We start from the raw sequence: 22,252 nt of genomic DNA, 5'->3' as shown, positions 1-22,252 counted from the left end.
TTTCTAATTTCTCGGGGATCGGTGGATCTCTCGTTTAATTCGAATAAATGTGCAAATATATAATACATTTTTAGAGCTAAGTATACGTATATATGTATATATATCTTTTGGTGTATATGGTATATAAAGGTATATATGCGTATGCATCTATATAGTATCTTTGGTCCGTTTAGCTGTAGGATCCATTCGTAAGAAGTTGGGACTGAGAGTGCAAAATGCAGTGCGTGTCTGTCTCCCGATAAGTACATACATGTGTATATGGCTACGAAATAATGGGCGATCTTCGCGAATATGAATATACAGATTCTATATGATATACGTTTGGTGTACATGCTAATTAGTGTTACAGTTATGTCAATTATTGCACCACATGCGGCCGTAAGTGCTTAAAATAACGTCGCGCAAACATGTGCAGATAGCTCGGGTCTCGGACCTCGGGGATCCGGATCCGTCCGCCAAGTATGCGCTGAATTTAATGATAAGACTAGAAATTCTCTCGTTCTGGACCGACTGCCGTGCCGGAAGCAGGAAGCAGTCGGTCCACAGTGCCTTAATGCGTAGTGATTAATGAGGGGTTAGTACAGTCAATGAGTGAGTGAGTCTAGTTGTTGTAAAGCCGTAATGCTAAGGTAGGGAGAACGTGTAAAGTTTGTAGCTTGGCTCTCGATCTCATGATCCTAACCCCAGTGATCATGATCAATGCAAGGGTAAGTGTCGTATCGTATGTGCTATAAAAAAATACTGGTTACATTGGTTTTTTCGCTGTTCTTGGCAAGTCTCTAAGAAGTCTCATTACAACTAAGTGAAGATCATACGATCAATCGGGATCGACCGATCCAACCTTGTGTCTCTACATATATGTATATCTACGGTGTATAACCTCATCTTCTTTGGATTATTCGATTTCCTCTCTGGGTCAGCTCCTCCTCCTAGTCGCTCTGGAATCATCTACTCTCTAAAATGGTACTTTAGCTCTTTTGCATTTTATCACATATTTGTTGACTACAGTAAGAAAGTTGCCTGGGATCGGGTGGGTTCAGTGTGTAGCTTGGATTAGTGGGTCTCCTCCTCCTGCTTCTCTCCTCGAATTCTTGTTCTCTCAGGTGTCTTTTGCCTGGCGTCCTTTTGCCATATATTATGCCACCATGGCGTAGTTCCCAGTCAGCTCAAAGGGACTCGTCTTGGCCGAGTGCGTAAAGTTGTTTTTGGGCGAAAAGTCCACGGGCTGATCCTGGCCAGAGTCGCCAAGAACTCGGGGGACGCCTTCGTTTGTGGGTGTGGTCTGCGGCTGATGATAGTGATAGGGCATGGCCAAGGGCAGGGCCAACGGATGGGGGCCGGGATGCAGCTCCTGATAGAGGCCGTGGATCCGATTGGGTAGCACAGACGAGGAGTGGATCACGCTGAAGGCGGACAAGTCCGGGACACCGGCCGGATAGCCTTGGTAGGCCAGTTCCGCCTGCCGGCGATCCTTCTCCTTCTGTAGCAGCTTGTTGGCCAGGGTGGACTTGGCCGAATCAGGAGCAGCACACTGAAAGAATCGCAAAGTATACAAGTGAGGGGGAGATAATAATAATATTTGTATGTTTCTTTTCTTACCAGGGCTCTTGATGTTTGGCCGGAGCCAGAAACGACTTCTGCCTCCGACTGCTGGCGCTTGGGCGACGTGAGAGGGCGTGTGCTGTGAGCAGGACTTCCGCCGGAGCCTGGGACAACAGATCCAGACCCTGCGTTGGTTCCAGGACGGTTCTTCATGCAGGAGGACTCCTCGTGCTTGTACAGGTAAGACTTGAGGGCGAAGGCCTTGCCGCAGCGGGCGCAGGTGTGGGGCTTGGTGTTGGAGTGCGTCTGGATGTGGGCGCGCAGGTTGCTCTTATCGGCAAAGGCCTTCTCGCAGACGCTGCACTTGAAGGGTTTCTCGCCGGTGTGGGTACGGATGTGACCCTGGAGGAGCCAGGGCCGCGAGAAGCGCTTGTGACAGAAGTGGCACTCGCAACCTTGGTTATGGGTCCGAACGTGCATGGAGAACGCCGGCATGGACACGTACACCTTCTCGCAGTAGGGACAGTGGCGCGCCTTCTTGTCCATGATTGACCTTTGGGCAAGATGGAGAACGGATTAGGGTCAGATTGGCGTTGTATTATCGGCACTCACCTGTGGGTTTGTCTATGGCGCGCTAGGTTTGAGGATGTGGAATACTTCTTGCCGCACTCGGGGCAGATGTGGTCGTCCTCCAGCAGCGAGGAGGAGCTGAGAGCCTCGCCCTGATCCTGATGACCGTGTTCCAAAGGGTCCCTTCCGGCTCCCAGATGGTCTCCAGGCGCCTGCAGGCAAGAGCTGGAACCGTGGCTGGAGCTGCTGCTGCTGCTGCTGGTGCAGGAGTTCGAGTCGGAGAAGGTGCAGCGACGCAGTTTCCTGCGATCGAACACCTTGTGGCTGTAGTAGTTCGAGTCGTCGTCCGACGAGGCGTAGACGGTAGGCGGCTGACCCTGACCTGCCGGCTTCGCCTCGGCGGTGATCAGCGGACCCGCCGCCACAGTGACCACCGCCAGCTGAGTGAGATTGTACAGCTCCTCGGGTATGGGCGTGGCCTGTTGGTCCTTTGTCATCTTGTCCGGGTTGATCTATGTGTAGGTGCAAGATCCTGCAAGAGTCAAGGGAAATTCCGTTATGAAAATATCATGACTAGTCCCAAAACATTAATGATTGGCCACAACAACCTGCTAAGTGCGTCATTACCTGGCTAAAATAAGCCACGACATCGTCGATGTTTAATATAAACCTATGGCTATATAAATATGTGTGATTCGTAAGAACGTTCATGTAACCCCCGCAAAGATTTTCAGCGGAATCATTCTAGAAGAACATTTGCCGAATTTTCACCATTTACGCTTAAAAGTTCGATCGAAACGTGGGCTCCTTAGCTGATTTCGCCATGACTTTGAGTGTGAACCAAATGCATGAAGCCTTTAATTAAATGATTTCACATTATTTGATGTCATAGCCAAACTCATAATGGCTTTGAAAATCCATAAAATACACCGATAGTCGACAGAACCCCTTTCCAAACGCACCGCTATCCATCTTGCCACCTATATACATATGTACATACTTTTGTATATCTGCCAAGATAGATCATAGATTTTCCCCTCCTGTTCGTGTACGCCATAATTCTCGTTTGTTTATTTGAAAATGCATCAATTTATAATTAAGGACAGAGTCGAGAGGCCACACTTGGACTCGAATGTGAGCCAAAGTCGTCTGCATCATCATCATCATCGCCGAAATCATCGTCAGGGGTTGGATTGAGGGTGACCAGAGACCAGGGACCAGAGGCCGAGTGCCTTGTGCCGAGGTCCACGGGGCGTATGATTAACGTCAGCGGTGCCTGATCCGCCCGGCATTGCATTCTGGCATTCTGGCACTTGTTGGCTTCGCCTCGGTTCGGTGGTCTGCTGGTGATCTAGTGATCCGATGATGCTCCTTTGGCGGTGGCTCTTTGCGTGGTCAAATAAATTGATGTCGAAATGAGTGCGCTTAATTTGTGTGTGTTGTCGTGGCATTGATTAATCTCTCACGTAATTGGCGCAGCCTTAGTCAGGTGGGTTCTGTTTTGGGACCTGGGTGTGTGCTGTGCCAGTGCCCACTGTCTCCACACAGGGAATAATATCGTCCACATTTTTCATTCGTTTCGGCACTTTATCAACGCAGGAATGTTAGTGTCAAGAAATCATGTTTTTACAATGCTTTATATATATAAATCGTAGTATTATAACTATTATTATTATTATTCTTCGTAATGACTCATTCTTTTTTTAAGAAATGAAACTGAAATGCGTATATACATTCTCCCTGTATATATTTTGGATCGTTTGTTTATCATGGGAAAGTTTTCTCCTTTGTTTGGCTGCCCCCAAAGATTGTCTAAATAATCGGAGAAGCGAACTCATTCACGAATTCCGGGGGGGTTGGATCAGGGGATCGGTGGTGCCGGCTCCTCCACTCTTGAGGAGGTCATGTGCAATAATGCGGCTGCTGTTTTGGTTTCCATTTTGTTTGTTTCTCTAAGACTCTCGGACTTTGCCTGAGGCCAGCCGCGTGATTTCTTTCGGGGATCGTGTGGTGTGGGTGGTGGTGGTGGTAGTAGTAGTGGTAGTGGGCAGCGCCCCCGCCCTGGGATCTCGGCAACCTGTTGCGCATTCTTGGCTGCCAATTCTCGTGTGTTCTGCTCGTGCTCAGCCTCCTCCTCGGGCAGTACATCAAAATGCTGGCGGCAATTAAGCAGAATATCTTAGTATTTCCCGCTGCCAAGGTGTTCGAAGGTGCTCGAGAGTGCTTTTCCATGAAGGAACCGCTTTCGAGGCGAGTGGGTGTGAGCTAATGCCACCGCCAGACGTCCATAATTTGTGTCTTGGCAATTTGCGGCCCATTTATTCGTACATATATACATGTATATATGACTGTACACCACCTGAAGCTCTGTTCCCAGGTGGTTGCCGCACACATAGCACACAGTTATTCCGCTCTTCCACCTAATCACGTCATTTCAGTTTCAACAATTTCGATTTCCTTCGAACGCGATATACTGAAAGTTCCCCCAAGTTCTCTCTAGAGAACAATGTGCGTCTGGGAATTTGGGGGGAGAAACAGCTTGCAATTGGACCGATCTCCTCCTGCCATCCTCCGCCATCCGCTCAACATTAACCCGCCCCAGCAGCTCCTCTGCCATATTTCCGATGTCAGAATCCGTTCGAAATGTCGCATGTTTCTGTGACAGGCCGTTAATTAATTATTCCGCCGGCCCCGTGCGATTGCAGATCGGTAATCGCAGATGACAGGACCGAAGGAGAGAGTGGATGTGGGTAGCGGGCAGTAGGGAACGGGGAGCGGGTATCAGGGATCAAAGAGCAGGGAGAGGCAATATGTGCCTTGAAGTCTAATGAAAAACACTTGCAGCCTCCGAAGAACTTTGTACATAGCGGATAATTGGAATATAAATCCCTATAGCTTTAGATTGAGGTACCACTTGAATTCAATTTTTTACTATAAGGTGGAACCTTAAAAATGTTATGTATATCAAGAGATAAATTCCGATATTGCATTTCTTAACAATATTGAAGTTAATTTCTCACTCGTACTAGTTAATATATTCCTCAAGATCTGTTGTACAAATTAAAATTTGGATTTTTATGTTTAGTAGAGCTGATTTGCTCAACAAGCATGGATGACTCATCCTGTTGTTGTCTGCTCTCGCACTGACCCAGCCAAGTCTTCGTTCTTGCAATGTGCAGCGAACAATGGCCATTCGCTTGCCATTTTCCATTTTCATTTTCTGCGCAAATGCTGCCTGGTACGGAAACCGTGTCCCGTGTCCCTGTTCGGGTGCGTTTACGGATCCATATTTCTGGGTAGACACCGAGTTCAAAGTCCTGTTAATGTACACAATGCCAAGTGGAGGAGGAGGCGGAGGAAGAAAGAGCGGCGATGGCCAGCAGAGGCACCCGGAGATGCCTTCAGTGGCCTTAACATGCGTCTTTCTTTCGTGTGGGACATCTATAAATACCCATAGGTATACCATGGCCAGGGGGGCAAGGAGCGAAGGAGAAGGCAACCGGGCGGTTCCCTTGCATAGTTTACATTTTAGTTCAAACTTGAAAACGGGAAAATGCACAATAAACAAATCGGGCGCCAGCCTCAACCTCTGCTCCTGCTTTAGCGAGAGTCAATGCCATCCGCTCAGCACAACCCCGTTCCCTTTCACTACACTGCGAGGAATTTGAGCGTCACATTCTTTTTAAAACTTTGGGCTTCAACAAGATAAAATAAAAGAATTTTAAAGATTATTAAAAGTGATAATAATGAAAAGATAAAACAACATGCTGGGTATTACAACTTTAGTCAGAAGCTTAAAACTCTGGAGGGAGTCATTTCCGGTCCTATAATCCATATATATTCTTGATCAGCATCATGTTAACCTAATAAAAACTAACATAGGATAGCTTTTTGTATTAAAATTAGTGCCCTTATGACGTAGTTATGAGTTTTTTAAAATTTGATTTCTTAAAAAAAATTTACTTTAAAAATAAAGATAAATATCTACTAAAAATATGGTATTATAATTCAGTCAGAAGCTTATAACTCTTGAAGGAGTCATTTCCGGTCCGATAATCCATATATATTCTTGATCAGCATCAAAAGGCGAATCTTTCTAGGCATGCAGAAAAGGAAAACATTTTTTGGCCATTTTTTTCCAATTTTTATAAGGGGTTACATCGTTAAAACTTTCAAAAAGTGATAAAAAATTTAATTTTTCTACATTTTTAATTGAGTATGCAGATTTGTTAACCCAATAAAAACTAGCATAGAGAACCCTTCCGAATTTAAATTAATTAATTTTTGGCTTAGCTATGAGATGTTTAAGCTTTGCTTTGAGGGAAAAAATTTGATATAAATGATCATATACAAGGTATATAAACTTCGTTTCCAAAATCAGGTTCCATTCTTGTTTTATGTTATCATTAGCTTAATAAAATCAAGACGAAAGAGACTCTTGTTTTCCCGGTTTTTCTCTGTGTACGAACCGCTAAAGAACAACCCCCACTGCGTGCGATCCGATGGATTTTTTGGAATTGTTTGGATTCGGAAATTTTGTTTACCGCGGCGAGCGGGGGCCCTCATCAATCGTTGCCTGAACTGCAGTTCCAGAAGGTTTGTTTACCGTTGAGGATAAACATTTGGATGGGAAAGGACACAAAGGAGCTGCTGAGGAGCGGAGGAGCACTGGTGCTCTTCACCTGTAAATCAAGGCAGCTAATTATCAATCGAAATCGGAAGATCGATCGGCCGAATGTTCCGTCTTCCTAGAGGGGGATATCTACGCAGTTCTACAGTCAAGAGTCTAGACAATGGCCAGGCCTGCATAGGTATATAGATCGCCATAGATATAGTCATATAGGAAGCCACTCACTCGCTTGTTCCCGGCAACTATTTCCCGGCCCGCACAGAAGCATCTCATTGCCAATGCAAACATTGCTCACGTAAATGTCAAAATATCAAAAGAAATAATAATATTAATTTAACAAGTGCTAGGCGGTGCGCTGAGGCTCGTTCGGGGGGTCTCTTGTGTCGAAAAATCGGAAAATGGGAAAGCGTTCTGACTTCTGCTCTGCATTCACGCGAATCTGGCGACCCGATCTCACACCCAGGCATAGTTATGCACGCCCAAGGTGTGTGCTGCCACTCTATTGTGTAATCGCAAAGGTGAACCAGGGAAAGTCCGCCACTTTCCCGGAAAACCTACGTCCATTTCATTCAATGTTTTGCCAACTCACCCCACGCAATTCGAATAGTTTTTGTTTTATATTCTTGGGGGAACAGATCCGATCCGATTAGGTCGTCATTCGTTGCTCTATCTCGCTCTCTACGGATGATTCAGTCGCCGATGGGGATCAATAATATATCACACACACACACACACACACACACGGTAGTGGCGCGTTCCACGAATTTCATCACCCGAGAAAAGAGGGATATGTGGCGATGTTTTGGAATCCGCAAAGATCCTCACTAATTGTCAGACCGATAGGAACAGTCGCACGGACGGACTCCGAGCGCTAAAAAGGCGGACGAGCGCACGCAGCGAGATCCCAGGAAGAACTGAGCGTTCTTCGCCGGACCACTTACAGTTTTTACATCTTGCTCGGCGGCCACCTCTTGCGCTGCCTCTGCCTCCGTCCTCGTCTTCGGTTCCGTCTCCGTCTCCGGCTGCGTCCACGTCTCTGCTGCCACTCTGCACACTGCGAGAAAATTCTACTAACGTACGTTTTCCTCAGGCTGAGACACAATATCACACAATATTTGGAGTAGGAAGCTTTAAACAACTGATTATAGAGGTGTGTGGGAGGAAGAAAATGTTTATTCAGTTGAAACAAAGGGAATATAAAATCAATTTTGAATATTAGTATACATATTCCTCGTGTTCTTTGATTTTTCCACAAGAAAACCTTAATGACAAGATAGGAGTGACTGTTATATACCACCAAGAAGAGCCTAAGTATTTTTATGCTCTCGCTGGGTATTATAATTTTAGTCAGAAGCTTGTAAGGCAATGAAGAAGTCATTTCCGACCCTATATATATAAACTTTTGAAGCAATTACCACCCCTTTCGCTCTGTGCATCTCCGCATTCACTTCGAGGAGGTGACGAAGCTACTCTGCGCAGACCCAAAACGGCGGAACGACGTGGACGACAGCCAGCAGCTGTTGTTGGCCGCTCTTCCCTAGGATCGCCGTGAATCGTACGGGAGATCGCATCGAACCCAACTCCAAGAACGAATCACGACGCTGACTGCGACTGAGGCAGCACAGTGGCAGCGACGGTGTGTCGGCGATTGGAACAAGTGTGTGCGGTTTAAAAATAAATCGAAATAATGTTTTCATTATGCTGCCTGCTCCCCTCTCGGCGCAGCTCTGGCTGCATAACCGAAAGGGAAAACTGTTCGCTCTGCGTAATGCTTATGCTAATGCTGGTGCCGGAATGGTGATGATGATCCTCCGCTGCTGGCTGGCAGGACCACTGCGCAGAATTCCTCTAACGATCCGCATTCAGTGTCAAAAGCCTCACACACAGGCACACGCACAGCAGGGGATGAGAAAATAGAGATGCAGTATTAAATCAGAAATAATTACAAGCGTGGAATCTTACTTCAGTAAGCCAAAGTTTACACATACCCTTGAGAGAAAAGTTTTAGAAACAAAAAAATGATTACTATGATTACTTTATTATCATTATTTATTATTATCATTATTTCATTTAAATTGATAAATATTAATAGACTTTAATTACAATTCCGCTGTTTTTGAATATACATTTAAACTAATTTCTCTGATCAACTATATAAAATAATTTATAGTGCAAGCAATTGCATCGTATTTCCAGGTTAAGCTCGAAATTGAAAGCTTGTTGGAAGTGGACAGCTTCCCTCTCTCGCCTACAAGCCGAAGCATCGCCGCCTTCCATCATAGAACGACCTCTCCCGAAGCTTCTCCCGCTAATCATTCCAAATCAGTTCTTCGCGCAGGTAGATCGGTGAAAAAAAGTTAAAAATTACGACGCAATAGTAAAGACAGGGGCCAAAAGTGTAAATGAAATTAATGTGAAGTGAAAAATATTAGTGAAGTTATGAAAAGGCTAAGAACAGCCTCTGTTGTGCTTTATTTTTCTTTTATTTTTTACAGTGCCAAGATTGATTTTTATTTTAATTTTTTTTTTTAAATTTTTTATATGTGAAAATGAAAAAAGAAATTGTAATAAATTAAGAGTATAGTGAAAAGTGTTACTTAGTTAGCCCCCTAACCTAGCCCCGGCACCTGTCACGGTTTTTTTACATATCGAATATTAGTGCGTAGTTTCGTTTTTTATGGCAAAGACAATGATTCTTCAATTAAGAAGGGTTTTTGTTGTATTTTGTCCACTAATTCACCGTTGGCATCGATCTGCAGCCACAACTAATGTAAAGGGGTGAGTGAAACAAAAGTTTTTTTTCTCGCTCTTATCTTTGTCTTCCTATGCATTTGCAAGCCAATTTTTCTCCCTTTTTTCGCCTATAAATCTGTTTCTTATCAACCTGTAAAGTGGAACCTAAGAGCGGCCGAGCCGTTTTAAGAATATGATCCACTCTTGTGGCTACTAATTTTAAAAGTTCGAAAGGTGTAAAGCTCCTTTGTTTACCTTTTTTTCTGGGGAATTTGTGAATTTAAAATAAGCCAGCAAAACCTAATGAATTCTGGCTTTAATAATTATCTATTTTAGCTACTACTTATACTTAGCCCTACTTACCCCTTGCAGGGTATTATTATTATACAAACTTCTGCATGCGTAAGTTGTCTTCTTCCCTTATTTTAAATAATATTATATTTATAAACGCAAAACTAAGCCAAAAATGCATTAATTTTAATTCGGAAAGCGTTCCTATGTTAGTTACCATTTTTTACCCGGCATTAACTACATTTTTATATGAAATTTTTCGACAAATCAAAATTTAAAAATTTCATAACTCAGCCAAAAATGCATTAATTTCAATTCGGAAAGCGGCCGTATGCTAATTTTTAGCAGGTTAATAAAACTGCATACTCATTTAAAATGTGAATTTTTGGCCGATTTTTGCAAATTTTCATGATGTAACCCCTTTCCTTTTTTTACAAAAATGGGAAATTTCTTAAAAAAAATTTTTTCGGCCGGAGATGGCTTAAAAGATTCGCCTGTTGATGCTGATCAAGAATATATATAATTTATAGGGTCGGAAATGACTCCTTCACTTTCTTTTAGGCTTCTGACTGAAGGTCCATTACCATTTTTAAACCGATATTAACAATATTTTTATATGCAATTTTTCGACAAATCAAAATTTAAAAATTTCATAACTAAGCCAAAAACGCATTAATTTCAATTCGGAAAGCGGCCGTATGCTAATTTTTAGCAGGTTGACAAAACTGCATACTCCATTTAAAATGTGAATTTTTGGCCGATTTTTGCAAATTTTCATGATGTAACCCCTTTCCTTTTTTCCGAAAAATGGGAAATTTCGGAAAAAAAATTTTTTTTAAGCTTCTGACTGAATTATAATACCATATTTTTAGTAGATATTTATCTTTATTTTTATAGCAAAATTTTTAAAGAAACCAAATTTTAAAAAACTCATAACTACGGCAAAAAGGTACTAATTTCAATTCGGAAAGCTTTCCCATAAGTTTATATAAGGTTGTCAAATCTGCATACTCAATTTATATTGTAGAAAAATGAAATTTTGTGAAAAATTTTACGATATATCCCCTTATAAAAATTGGAAAAAATGGCAACGAATTTTTTCCTCTTCTGCATGCCTAGAAAGATTCGCCCGTTGATGCTGATCAAGAATATATATATTATAGGTCTGGAAATTACTCCTTCGCGACGTAAAAAGCTTTTAAGTAAAATAATATTTATATTATTTACGGAGTGCTAGTTAAATGACCGCCATTGTACATTTTCTGCCCCATGTGGAATTGAGTTTTTCGCCCTCGCCCCATGCTGATTTTGCCTAGAAAATGTGATGTAGAGAGAAGGAGAGCCGAATTCTCCCGCTTCGTGGTTGTGTAGTTTCTTCTTCGACTTGTGGACCTCCCTCCTCCCTGTCTTCTTCTTTTTGGGATTCTTCTCGGGTTTTCCTCCGACTTTTCCGCCCGTTGGCTCTGGCTCGTTCCTCGAGAGTGACGCAGTCGCTTGCAATTTGGCATTTCGCTCGCTGGCGCAAGTACTTGTTGCGGGCATCCAAAATAGACTCCTCGCTCACCTGTGCCGCCGACCTGCTCCTCCTCCGCAGATCCCCCAATTTTCATCTCTCTCCCCTGAGCCGCCAGTCGCCCTCTCTCTTCGCGATATTTGGCCTTTCAAAGGCCCCAAAAAACTGATTCCTCACAGGTGTTGTCGTCGCTTCTGCGTTTCCACTTTTCTTTCGGCATTTCATTTTTCGGCTTTTCAGGCGTAATGAACTTAATGTCGCCCCTTTTGGGGATCTCGGCAGATGTATTGGGTGCTAACGTATTTTCTATATATTCGATATGATTTATGCGGAGCGCTGGTTCTGTTGGTTCTGGTTCGAATTGGTTTTTGATGTCTTACAAAAGATATTCCCAGATCGGGGCGGGGATTGTAATGGGTGTATTTTTAAGACCGCCCTACCCCATTCACCCTCTCCCGACTAATCGGTTTTTTAGTGCTTCCCCTTGCTTTCTTTATGCCTCGGCTTTTCGCACTTCTCGGGCGCATTTTCACACTCGCCCACAGCCCACGCACCAGCAGCAGCTCCGAAGACAAAGGAAAATCGGTGGGCTTTGTCTGGCGCCAACATGGAAATGCAATTTGAATGGTAAGGTCAGGACGGGATGCCATGCATCACGGCATCACGGCGGAGAGCTTTGGACCAGGGGTGACATGTGCTAAAGACATCTTGTGGCAGCAGCAGCCGCGACTTTAATCACGGTAATTAATAAGAGAGAAAAAAGGAGCCAGAAGGCACAAAGAAAGTGTCACGGCAAATCGCAGCGGATCAGCTTGGATCATTGGGTGTCACAGTAGTCCCAGTGCCACAGCAGTCCCGGAGCCAGTGCCTGTCTTCACCCCCTCCAAGAAGCAGGCTCCACTCGGCCTCACCCGGAGCGAGCGTCGTCGCGACTGGCGGCCATAAATCTATTTTCGTCCTGTTTCCAGCCGGGTCTGCCCCTCCTGATCGATGTACTCTTGCTCACTTGCTGCGCAATTGCGTGGTCCGATCGCCGATCTGCAGTCTCCCATACAGTGGCTCCTGCCCCACCTCTACACTGACAGAAAGTGGACATTAATCAGGTCCCGAACCTCAAGACTTTTGCATTATTTAAGACCAAAATTGATTGTCCTTTATTGCAACACTTTTGATGTGAAATTTACGCAGTTAAATCTGTCGGTCCCATTATATTTTAACGAATTAATTTCAAGATGGAATGCATAATAGCTAAAATATGTAATCCATTTCTCGGATATACGAAATTAATGGGGTATTTACAAATATTTAATGAGCTCAGCTAAGGGGTTGCATATGATTTCCCATAAATTTGTGGTACCCAAACTCTTTTTCTTCAGTGCATGACAGTTTATTAAGTACCCCTGGATCTTTATTTTTAACTGCTCCCGCCAACATCGGGTGGTTCTTGGGATCGTATTCTTTGCGTAGGTAAAATTAAGTATGTAATGTGGCCACCGTCTGAATCTGGTGAATCTCCAAGTAAATTTTATCCACATACGTGAATTCCAGGCGAAGACATATTCAAGGCGATAAGTAATCGGAATCCAAATTAATTTGAAATTCAACAGGAAACAAAGAAAAAGCAGGCGAAGCACCAAATCCCCCAAATTATAGAAGCTAGAAAGTTAAAATCAGATCAATCGATCCGAGGTCTCCTCGTAACTCGAGTGACCATAGTTTATGTGAAGCAGGGCCTTCAGCACCCAATTTAGCATCCCTGGTCGCATCCTGTTTACAGGAATTTCTCGGGCAACTCAAGGGTTCAAGCGGATGGATGTGGATGTAGATGGAGTGGCATCTGACTTTAGCGAGTCTGGGAGGGGGAGACCAGGCCGGATATGTGAGTAATTCCTGGGCGCGGAGTCATAAGAATCAGAGCTGCCGCCGAAGTTTGGATCGTGCCGTGCCGTGGCAAGATCATAAAGTTATATTTATACCGGTCCCATTGGGGGAGCTCTAGCTACGGGAAGTTCAAACTCCAGATCCCGATCCTCGTCGGTGCCAAGTGCAGCAGCGAGCTAGAGCGATTCCGTAGGTGGCTGCCACTTTGCAAGGCCCAAAAGGGAGAATCTCGCTCCCAACGGAGGTGGTGCTGGGGCTTGGCATGTGCCGCCACTTGAATCAGTGGCTGTTTATTGACGGGAGCAGGGAGAAGATGGGTAGAACTGAAGGTGAGGAGGGAAGAGGTGCCGGGCCACTGCCATGTGCAATGGCAGCGAAACATCAACCGTGTCAAAATTCAAAGAAACAAAAGCGGAAATGTTTTTGTTTTCCTTATTTTCAACAGCAGCCGCCGCCTCACATGGGGAAAACTAAAACAGCCAGAGAGTGGTAATGGAAAGCTGATTTGGTCAATGAACTTTTCCTAGTTTTCCCCTCCGTCTATAATTGGCTGAGGCCGCGGAGCTCAATTGAGTTATTAACGTGAAGAAAGAATCGGTGCCGAAATTATTACAATTAATTACGCAAGTGGCTGCATTAAATAATATTTACTAAATTTTGACTTTGATATTATTCATCCCCTGTATTACCTATTAAAAGCAAATTAGGTTTTTATTTATTAGACTATTTCCGTTTGCATTAATTTATTTGATTATAATTTTTAAACTCATAATAGTGTTTCACATTATTTTATGTTTTATCCCTAAATACCTGGCCCGTTCGTATTTCTATGTAATTTCCGTTATTCCCCTTTATGTATTACATCAGCCTTGGAGTTTGATGAATAATATAAAAATGATGTCATTAATTATGTGTAACTGCCGTGAAGTTTGAAAACCCGCCCAACTGCCGATTAATTCATTTATCGAACTAGTAGTTGACATTGCCAGATTAAACCCTTTAGTGTGCCCAGCTGCCGCGGCGGCCGACATTTTTCCTGACATTTTTAAATAAGCCTAATCTGGCAACACTGGAACCAAGCTCAAGAGAAAAATGAAATTTCGCTGCTAAATTTTCGCGAAAAACGCCGGGAAAGGTTAGAAAACGGAGCAGAAATATTACCGAAACATGCAATACTAGTGTGGGCACCCAACACACACAAGCAGCGTACCGGAAAAGCTGCGAAAATAGCGAGGAGCACAGCCCCAGCGACTAAACATGGCGCCCACCCCCTTGCCTTTGCCCCTGCCCCTGGAGCAGATGCCCGGCGTCGGCGGCGGTGGAGGCGGCTATTTGCCCGCAGGACAGGTAAATATTTCTGAAAATTCACAAAGCATTAGACATTCCATGACATGCATCTTTGCAGGAGGGCGGCCCGCGAATCAACACGATGTCTTTGTCAGTGCTGATCGATTTCATCATCCAGCGCACCTACCACGAACTCACCGTGTTGGCAGAGCTGTAAGTGATACATCTTTCGTGGTGGTGGTGGTGGCTCTCCTATCTGACTCGCGTTTCCCTTTCAGCTTACCCCGCAAAACGGACATGGAGCGCAAGGTAGAAATCTACAACTATGCGGCTCGCACCCGCCATCTGTTTACACGCTTGAACGCCCTGGTCAAATGGGGCAACTCGGTGTCAAAGGTGGATAAGTCATCGCAGATTATGAGCTTTCTGGACAAGCAAAACATGCTGTTCGTGGAGACTGCAGACATGCTGGCACGCATGTCGCGTGAGACTCTGGTCCGCGCCCGTTTACCCAACTTCCATATCCCGGCTGCCGTCGAAGTGTTGACCACTGGCACCTACAACCGGCTGCCCACCTGCATCCGGGAGCGTATAGTGCCGGCGGATGCCATTACGCCCGCGGAGAAGCGGCAGACGCTGCTGCGACTGAACCAGGTGATCCAGCATCGACTGGTCACAGGTAAACTTCTGCCCCAAATGCGAGAGTTCCGCATTAAGAACGGACGCGTCACCTTTGAGGTAAAGCACGAATTCAGCGTGGCCCTCACGGTGATGGGCGACAGCCCCACTGTGCCCTGGCGACTGTTGGACATCGATGTGCTTGTTGAGGATAAAGAGACTGGCGGTAAGTACCCAGCCTCTAGTTGCTCGGCTTGTACAATTTGTTTTATCCCATTTTGCAGATGGAAAGTCGCTGGTGCATCCGTTGCAGGTGAACTACATCCACCAGCTGATCCAGGCACGGCTCGTGGAGAACCCCAATGCGTTGAGCGAGGTGTACAATTGTCTGCACTACTTTTGCCAGTCTCTACAGCTGGAGGTTTTGTACACGCAGACACTGCGTCTTAATTACGAGCGATTGGATGACAACAACATCACCCCTGAGGAGTACATACCGGGCGTGAAACTCACCGTCTCCTATTGGCGGGACCTCAAGTCGGAACTGGGCTATCGCCTGACTGTTCAGTCCGATCCCAGCGAGATTGGACGCCCGTTGGCCGTGGTCCATGTACCCTCTCTGGGTGCGAAGGAGTCAGCCGAAGTGGCTGATAGGGCTGTGCGCTCAGAGCATCTCTCCATGGAACGGCTCATTGTGCACACAGTCTACATCCGATCTGTGTCACGACTGAGCGACCTCAAGCTGGAGTTCCAGGCCTTCCTCAAGGACGTTGACTGTGAGTGTAAATGTTGGAAGTCTATTCCGCAGAGGTAACCATTGATCATGTTAAACTTGTTCTCCTGCAGTTAATCTCCAAGGAACCCCCGCCATCCTGACCGTTCCTGTTCTCTCGCCCTGCCTGCGGGCAGAGCAGATCCACATAACCATCGACACCCACACGGGCATGTTCCGCTGCCATGTGCCTAAGCATTTGGACTGCCCGATTACCGAGGAAATGCAGGACTGCCTCAACGGAGATCGCGGCAAGCTACCCGCTCTGCTCTCGGAACTGCGCTTCTGGATCACCCATCGCCGGTGCGAAAAGACACTGCAGCACCTGCCGGCAACAGCCACCGATACACTGCCCTTCCTCGCCCAACCAGAGCAGGAACTTCTGCAGCAGGGTAGGCATAAGATCTACGTCAAGTTGCACCGGCATCCCAACATCGTACTGGTAACTATAAGAGATACAACGTTGCGTGCATTGCAGACTAACCAAACTTGTTCCCCTTCAGGTGGTTCAGCTCAAGGAAAAGACAACGATGCCTAACGAAATGGAGTACACCTTCCACCTGGGCTTCGTGGCCTACCAAAAGGACGAGGCTGATGTGATTGACGACTCTGCTAAGCAGCTCGTGTCCGTGGTTTCCCAGCCGCCCTCTGACATTCCCAAGTGCTACACCAAGCTTATGCGGCTCATTGAGTTCGATACCTTCGTGGCCACGCATGGACCTGGCACCGAAGTCGATGGTGAGCTTAAGTGTGCGTCACGGTTCGGTTATGAAATAGCCTTAAATTATTTTCCCTTCAGCGGAGGTTTCCCCCCACAAACGCAAATCGAACGGGGATCTGCTGGCGCCGCCGGCTAAGCAGCAGAAGACCATCTTTCCCGCCTACTTTATTCCGGAGCTAGCCCATGTGGTGGCCATGTGTGACGAGAAGATTCCCTTCATGAACCTTGCGCAGACGCTGTCCAAGCACAACATCCCTCACAGCGGCCTGCAGGTTGAGGCCAATGCCACGTCGCTGGTCCTCAAGATTCTGGCGTTGCCGCAGCCAGGCAAGACGGTCTTTGCCACCGGCCAGGCGCAGCAACAGCAGCAGCAGCAAGGCGGAGCACAAGGAGAAATGAAGGCAAGCGGCTCCTCCGGACTGCCCAAGATCGAGCCGCATGTCTGGGACGATCTTATGCGCCGCGTTCTCTCCATCTCTGTGCGATCGCAGACAAACAAGAACAGCCAGGTGCGCATCTGGGTGGTGGAGTTCGTCTTCTACAGCACACCGCTGCAGAGCAGCCACCAGAAGGAGCAGGGCAGCCGGCGCACTGTCTACCTTACCTATGAGCAGGCCAACCACGATTTCTCCAAGACGGTCGAGGATCTGCTGAACGACTGGTCCAAGATCGTCTACCTGTACACGCTGGTTCACGACTTTGCCGAGCAGCTGCGCAATAGTGAGTTTAATCCAATTTCTTGAAAAACTGTACTGATTTCAGTTTTCTCCTTTAAGAACGCCTCTCGCTATGCGACATGCTGGTGGTCAAGTCGTACAGCTACATGAACCTGCTGCTGGGCTACGGACCCAAGAAGGAGGTCAGCTGTAATATATACTGGTCGGTGCAGTCGCACGGCTTCCGTCTGACCTTTGTGGGCGGCATGTCAGCCGTGAACGCGCATTCCATGATGCGGGACCAGCTCGCGCAGCACCTCAACCAGCAGCACAGTCTCACCCAGATCGCCCAGATACTTCACGAAACATACAGCCCGATGAGCTCCATTGCCAAGCTGCCTGTGCTTCCGTTCTTGGGTATACCGGTAAGTCCAGTCTCAAAGCTGCGGCGAGAGCCCATCCTTATCTGAATCTCTGCTTTTAGCGCCCCCAGGTCCCCGTGCTATCTTTCTGCATGCTTGCTCAATCCCCCTGCTTGATGAGGCTCACCTACCAGGCCGTGTACTGCCTGGAGCTGCGCTTTCGGGCCAACAGACTTGTGTCCATCCGCGACGGAGCAAGCAGTCGCTTCGAACGGAACGTGGTAGAGGAATTTACTCCAATCCAAGGCCTCAAGGCTTTCCTCTCCAAGTACGTGGACGAGTCGGCGGCGTACAGAGGACGTGCTCCACACGAGGACGACAACCCACTGTCGCCGATGGGTCTGGAGGACAATTTCGGTGGTCCAAGCAGTGTGACGGGCGTCAGTGCTGGCGGGTCATCTCCGTTCCTGAGCACCGGGATGCGCGGACCGCAATCACCGCGAGACAGTGGGCTGAGATTCCCCGCACCGCACACACCGCCGTCCAGCTCCAATCCGCACACACCGGCTAGTCCTCATCCGAGTGCAGGAGGTGCTGGAGGTGGAAGCGGAGCCCAGGGCCATGGCAACTTTAACCTGACGTCTCCGCCAGCACCGCATATGCCACATCCGTCGCCGAGCGGCCTGATGCCCTCGTCGCCGCTGAATCCCCAGCCCAGCCCGCACATGGTGCATAGTCCTGGACCGAATACCCTCTACATGCAGAGCCATCAGGACTCCCCCTTCACGGCCATGTCGCCGGCGAATAACAACTGGCCCGGCTCCCCCAGCATGCCGCGCCCCTCTCCCCGACCCGGACAGAGTCCAGAGCACAAGAGCACTGGGGGCGGAAGTGGAGCTGGAGGAGCAGCCGGCGTGGTGGACAGAGGAGTAGCTCGAGGCACCCTCAATCGCCCCTGGGCCGGGGCTGTTCCCACTTTGCTGACCCACGAGGCCCTGGAGACGCTGTGTCGACCCAGTCCGCATCCTAACAAGGACATCAACGTGCCGGACATGAGTCCACTGGAGCGTTTCCTGGGATGCGTATACATGCGGAGGCAGCTTCACCGGAATATCCAGAGCGAGGAAACCTTGACGGCGCTTAACAGCACGGAGCCCGGCGTGGTGCTGTTCAAGGTGGATGGTCTGCAGTGCCAGGTGGTTCTGAACCAGATGCACATGCAGACGCTGCACTTGAAGATATCGCAGCTACCTCCGATGCCCGATAAGCTGCCGCCGCCCTTCCAGCTCAGCCCGGACGACCTACTTGTGATCGAGCAGTACTTCGACACCCGGGTGGCTTCACCGCCCTACAGGCCCAACTCGCTGCACAGCATCTGCCGGCTGCTGAATCTGCCCGCCCAGGTTCTCAAGGACTTTGTGCAGATTATGAGACTGGAACTGAAGCCGGAGCTAGGCGGCGACCAGCTCAAGTGGACGGTGCAGATGTGCATGCGCATGCCGCCCTCGGCCGTACCCATTGTGCCCTGTGGCAATGCCTGCGTGGTCCTGGGACGCATGAAAATCCTGTTCTTCCTGCAGATCACACGGATTCCCTACGGCGCCGGAGTGGGCGTGGCCAAGGACTGGAAGGACAGCCCCTCGCTGGTGCTGCCCATCGTCTACGACATACAGACGAACGTCACTCAGATGGCGGAGCGCAACGGGCAGGTGAACTCGCCCACTATGACCGCCGCAAGCACCCTGCTCCGTCGCTTCGCCGAGTTTAATGCCCAGCAGAATCAGTGCACGCTATTTCCGGCCATCTCGGATCTTCTCACGAACCTCCAGTTGGCCACCGAGATGCCCCAGCCACCTCCCAACCAATCCATCGGACCACCAGTGGGTGTAGGCGTCGGAGTAGGAGTGGGCGTCGGCGTGGTGGGCTCTAGCCCAAATCCAATGATGCCCATGCAACAGCTCCAGCCGCAGCAAGTGGGTCCCCAGGGACCGGTGGGTCCCGGTGTCTACCCGCAGATGGGCGCCAATCCGGGAGGTCCTCAGTGATGAAGGCGCAAGCGCCGCGCCTCCTCGCAGCAGCCGTGAGCTAAGCAGAGGCAACCCGGAACGGCGAACGATTATTAATCCGATGTTGTATGGAAGTTAAGAGCAGCATGGGATACCCTAAACGCTGTGGTGAGTCGATTTTTGGCGAATCGAAGCCAGCTCTCTACAATGAGAAGCTTGCTTCGAAGCCCCATTTTTTAAACCCTTTTTACAAAGCGAACCACTCTAGGATACTCAAAAATACTTAAAGAGAAAGTTAAACGCATGGAAATGTCTTAAACGCGTTGAAAGTTGTAAAAGTTACTTCGGTACAGTAAAAGATTAAATTTTAATAATCCATGGAAACAAAATAATTAAAGTAAATAAAATAACTCAATAACTTGGAGGTTTCCCAATGGGATTTTGTCAAAATGCAATTTCTTTCAAAGATCAGGTGCTACGTATATACATTTTATAGTGCCGTACCACCTGAAATAATTGCGCATCCCCGATTAGAGATTATTAAGTAAACAGCGCGGCTAAGTATGTAATAAAGAGACTAACTTTAGAATTAACTGTACTTGTAAATGTGAGTCATACTAATTTGTTTCTATCACATGGTTCGATTGCAGCTGCGCCGTGCTCCGGAGGAGTTCCGAAGGCAGCGGACGCCTTGCAAATGCGTTGTGACTATATTGCACCGAGGTTAGTTCGTGTTGTCTAGCTATTAATCTATATACTCCCACTGGTATTTGGCATAATTGCTGGTCGAGCATTCGCTCACTGCTGGGCTGCAATCTGAGTGCTGTCCATTTGGCTGGTCAGCTCGGAGATACCCTCCTCCTCCTCGGAGATGAGGTCTACCCAGTAGCGGAGCTTCTTGCTGCGTAGGTAGCTGGCGGAGTTGTCAAAGACCACCGTGTCTGTGGGAATTAGAATGATTAATCAATGAGATACTCGACGAACAACCGGGGGTACTCACAGGTGGTGTTGGGTCTCGTGGAGATGTAGCCGATCTCGTCCATCTCGTTGGAGTAGACTGTGCCCAGAGGCACTTCGCTACGCTTCTCGCCTGTCTGCTCGTCCACGCTGTAGATGCCGAACTTGATGTCGTAGTCGATGGTGCGGAACTCCCACGAGAGGATTCTCTGCTCCTCCTGGTTCACCTTGAAGTGCAGCTTCAGCTTGTCGCCTTTGGGTACCTGTGTCTCCACAAAGTCCCTGTCGCTCTGTTGGCTGCTCTGGTCGATGTACAGCTCCTCCGGGAGCTTGCCACCCCAAACCATCAGGGCCTTGCACTGGGGGTCTCCGTTTCTGTCCACCATGTCGCCGCCCCAGGCTTTTGGGAACGCCTTCCTATCCACGTGGGAGAAGAGCTGCTGCTGCCAGCGGTCCACGCCGGACTTGTAGATGACGATCTTGCTGGTGGTGTTCTCGTCGAGGAACTTCTTCACAATGTTGAATGCCACCGAGAAGAGCTTTGGTGCGTTGATAATGTAGCACATCTTGAGCAGCTCCGGGAAGTTGGCCTCGTACTGCTTGACCGTAGAGATCACGCACTCGGCTGCTGGTCGCCAGGCGTACTGCTTCAGGTTCACGTCCTGCATGTCGAAGAACACTACCAGCTGGCGGGCCCTCCACCCGTGCTTCTGGCTCTGGTCGTAGGCGATCTTCATGAAGCGCTCAAGAAGCAGCACCAGGTATTTTTGAAACTCAAATCGGGTGACGCAGTGCATCATGCCCCAGATGTCGAAGTTTGCAAAGGGGCAGACCAGCACTGCAACAGGAAAAGAGGGTAAGGCCTGAGGACTGGTAAAAGCCAGAGATTTCGAACCCACCTGGCGATCCCTCCTTGTCATAGCCCATTAGCCCATAGGGTAGGTATTCCTGCAGAGCTTTGGGAGGATCCCACTTCTCGATGTTGTCCACATTCCACATGGCGCGGGTCTTCAAGCTCTGCAAAGATCGCGTTAGGTATTATAGGGATACGGACTTCAACGGCATTGCCCCACTTACGGCTCTCAACATTTTCTCCGCCGCATCCAGGTTCCATTTACGAGCTGTTTCGAGGCATTACGATTACGATTACGATTACGATTATCTTTGACCACTCACGGAAACTACTTACCCCGCAGCCAGCGCACCAGGAAGTAGTCATCGTGCGTTCCAACCAGAGCATCGTCCATCTGCTTGCGGAACTGTAAACAAATGTTTATACATATGTTATAATAAATAAATAATAACAAATATATAATTTGTATGCAATATCAAAGTTTCATTTCAGATGGTGGTCGAGTGGAAGAGAGACAGACATCAAAAAGCCTTATACGAGGATTACTGTTTCCAAAAATGCTATTTACCACTACTAATCTCTTAAATTCTGTATTTTTGACGTAGTTATAAGTTTTTTAAAATTTGGTTTCTTAAAAAATGTTGCTATAAATATAAAGATAAATATCTACTAAAAATATGGTATTATAATTCAGTCAGAAGCTCTGGAAGGATTCTTGATCATCATCAACAGGCGAATCTTTTAAGCCATCTCCGGCCGAAAAAAATTTTTTTCAGAAATTTCCCATTTTTGTAAAAAAGGAAAGGGGTTACATCATGAAAATTTGCAAAAATCGGCCAAAAATTCACATTTTGAATGGA

At 47.4% G+C, this 22,252-nt stretch overlaps 3 protein-coding genes across 10 annotated transcripts; 1 reads left to right on the top strand and 2 right to left on the bottom strand.

The window, feature by feature from the left end:
- Nucleotides 1-5,259, bottom strand: Kah (Kahuli). The gene is made up of 3 exons (XM_020946944.2): nucleotides 2,155-5,259; nucleotides 1,600-2,095; nucleotides 1-1,531 (listed from the first exon to the last, which is right to left on the bottom strand). The coding sequence occupies exons 1-3, from the start codon at nucleotides 2,607-2,609 to the stop codon at nucleotides 1,136-1,138; spliced, it is 1,347 nt and encodes a 448-aa protein (XP_020802603.2). The 5' UTR covers nucleotides 2,610-5,259; the 3' UTR covers nucleotides 1-1,135.
- Nucleotides 5,260-8,938: 3,679 nt separating this feature from the next.
- Nucleotides 8,939-22,068, top strand: MED14 (mediator complex subunit 14). 8 transcript variants are annotated; one of them, XM_086827449.1, is made up of 10 exons: nucleotides 8,939-9,520; nucleotides 14,150-14,507; nucleotides 14,566-14,660; nucleotides 14,726-15,291; nucleotides 15,350-15,841; nucleotides 15,912-16,279; nucleotides 16,341-16,575; nucleotides 16,637-17,278; nucleotides 17,335-17,639; nucleotides 17,699-20,180. In XM_086827449.1, the coding sequence occupies exons 2-10, from the start codon at nucleotides 14,418-14,420 to the stop codon at nucleotides 19,619-19,621; spliced, it is 4,716 nt and encodes a 1,571-aa protein (XP_086683575.1). In that variant the 5' UTR covers nucleotides 8,939-9,520; nucleotides 14,150-14,417; the 3' UTR covers nucleotides 19,622-20,180. The 8 variants fall into 8 exon arrangements, 7 of the variants coding, with proteins under 7 accessions (XP_086683575.1, XP_086683571.1, XP_086683574.1 ...); XM_086827445.1 differs by having other exon boundaries at nucleotides 14,028-14,507; XM_086827448.1 differs by having other exon boundaries at nucleotides 9,057-9,520; nucleotides 14,134-14,507.
- LOC110179420 (SEC14-like protein 2) lies at nucleotides 19,926-21,804 on the bottom strand. The gene is made up of 5 exons (XM_020946949.2): nucleotides 21,729-21,804; nucleotides 21,617-21,660; nucleotides 21,439-21,556; nucleotides 20,583-21,377; nucleotides 19,926-20,523 (listed from the first exon to the last, which is right to left on the bottom strand). The coding sequence occupies exons 1-5, from the start codon at nucleotides 21,784-21,786 to the stop codon at nucleotides 20,381-20,383; spliced, it is 1,158 nt and encodes a 385-aa protein (XP_020802608.2). The 5' UTR covers nucleotides 21,787-21,804; the 3' UTR covers nucleotides 19,926-20,380.
- Nucleotides 22,069-22,252: the final 184 nt, after the last annotated feature.

Source organism: Drosophila serrata, unplaced genomic scaffold (assembly GCF_035046125.1).
Source record: "Drosophila serrata isolate PLE 108 unplaced genomic scaffold, ASM3504612v1 contig_172, whole genome shotgun sequence".
Taxonomy (NCBI): domain Eukaryota; kingdom Metazoa; phylum Arthropoda; class Insecta; order Diptera; family Drosophilidae; genus Drosophila; species Drosophila serrata.
The sequence above is the reverse complement of the archived record's forward strand: the minus strand, read 5'-3'. Positions and strand labels throughout refer to the sequence as shown.

Bases quoted from the DNA above. Each gene is read 5' to 3' on its own strand.
- Kah (XM_020946944.2), bottom strand. From the start codon at position 2,609: ATGACAAAGGACCAACAGGCCACGCCCATACCCGAGGAGCTGTACAAT. The intron at 2,096-2,154 runs GTGAGTGCCGAT...TCTTGCCCAAAG, and splicing joins CGCCATAGACAAACCCACAG to GTCAATCATGGACAAGAAGG. The intron at 1,532-1,599 runs GTAAGAAAAGAA...CGATTCTTTCAG, and splicing joins GCCAAACATCAAGAGCCCTG to TGTGCTGCTCCTGATTCGGC.
- MED14 (XM_086827449.1), top strand. From the start codon at position 14,418: ATGGCGCCCACCCCCTTGCCTTTGCCCCTGCCCCTGGAGCAGATGCCC. The intron at 16,280-16,340 runs GTAACTATAAGA...GTTCCCCTTCAG, and splicing joins GGCATCCCAACATCGTACTG to GTGGTTCAGCTCAAGGAAAA. The intron at 17,640-17,698 runs GTAAGTCCAGTC...CTCTGCTTTTAG, and splicing joins TTCCGTTCTTGGGTATACCG to CGCCCCCAGGTCCCCGTGCT.
- LOC110179420 (XM_020946949.2), bottom strand. From the start codon at position 21,786: ATGGACGATGCTCTGGTTGGAACGCACGATGACTACTTCCTGGTGCGC. The intron at 21,661-21,728 runs GTAAGTAGTTTC...GCCTCGAAACAG, and splicing joins CCTGGTGCGCTGGCTGCGGG to CTCGTAAATGGAACCTGGAT. The intron at 21,557-21,616 runs GTAAGTGGGGCA...CGATCTTTGCAG, and splicing joins CGGAGAAAATGTTGAGAGCC to AGCTTGAAGACCCGCGCCAT.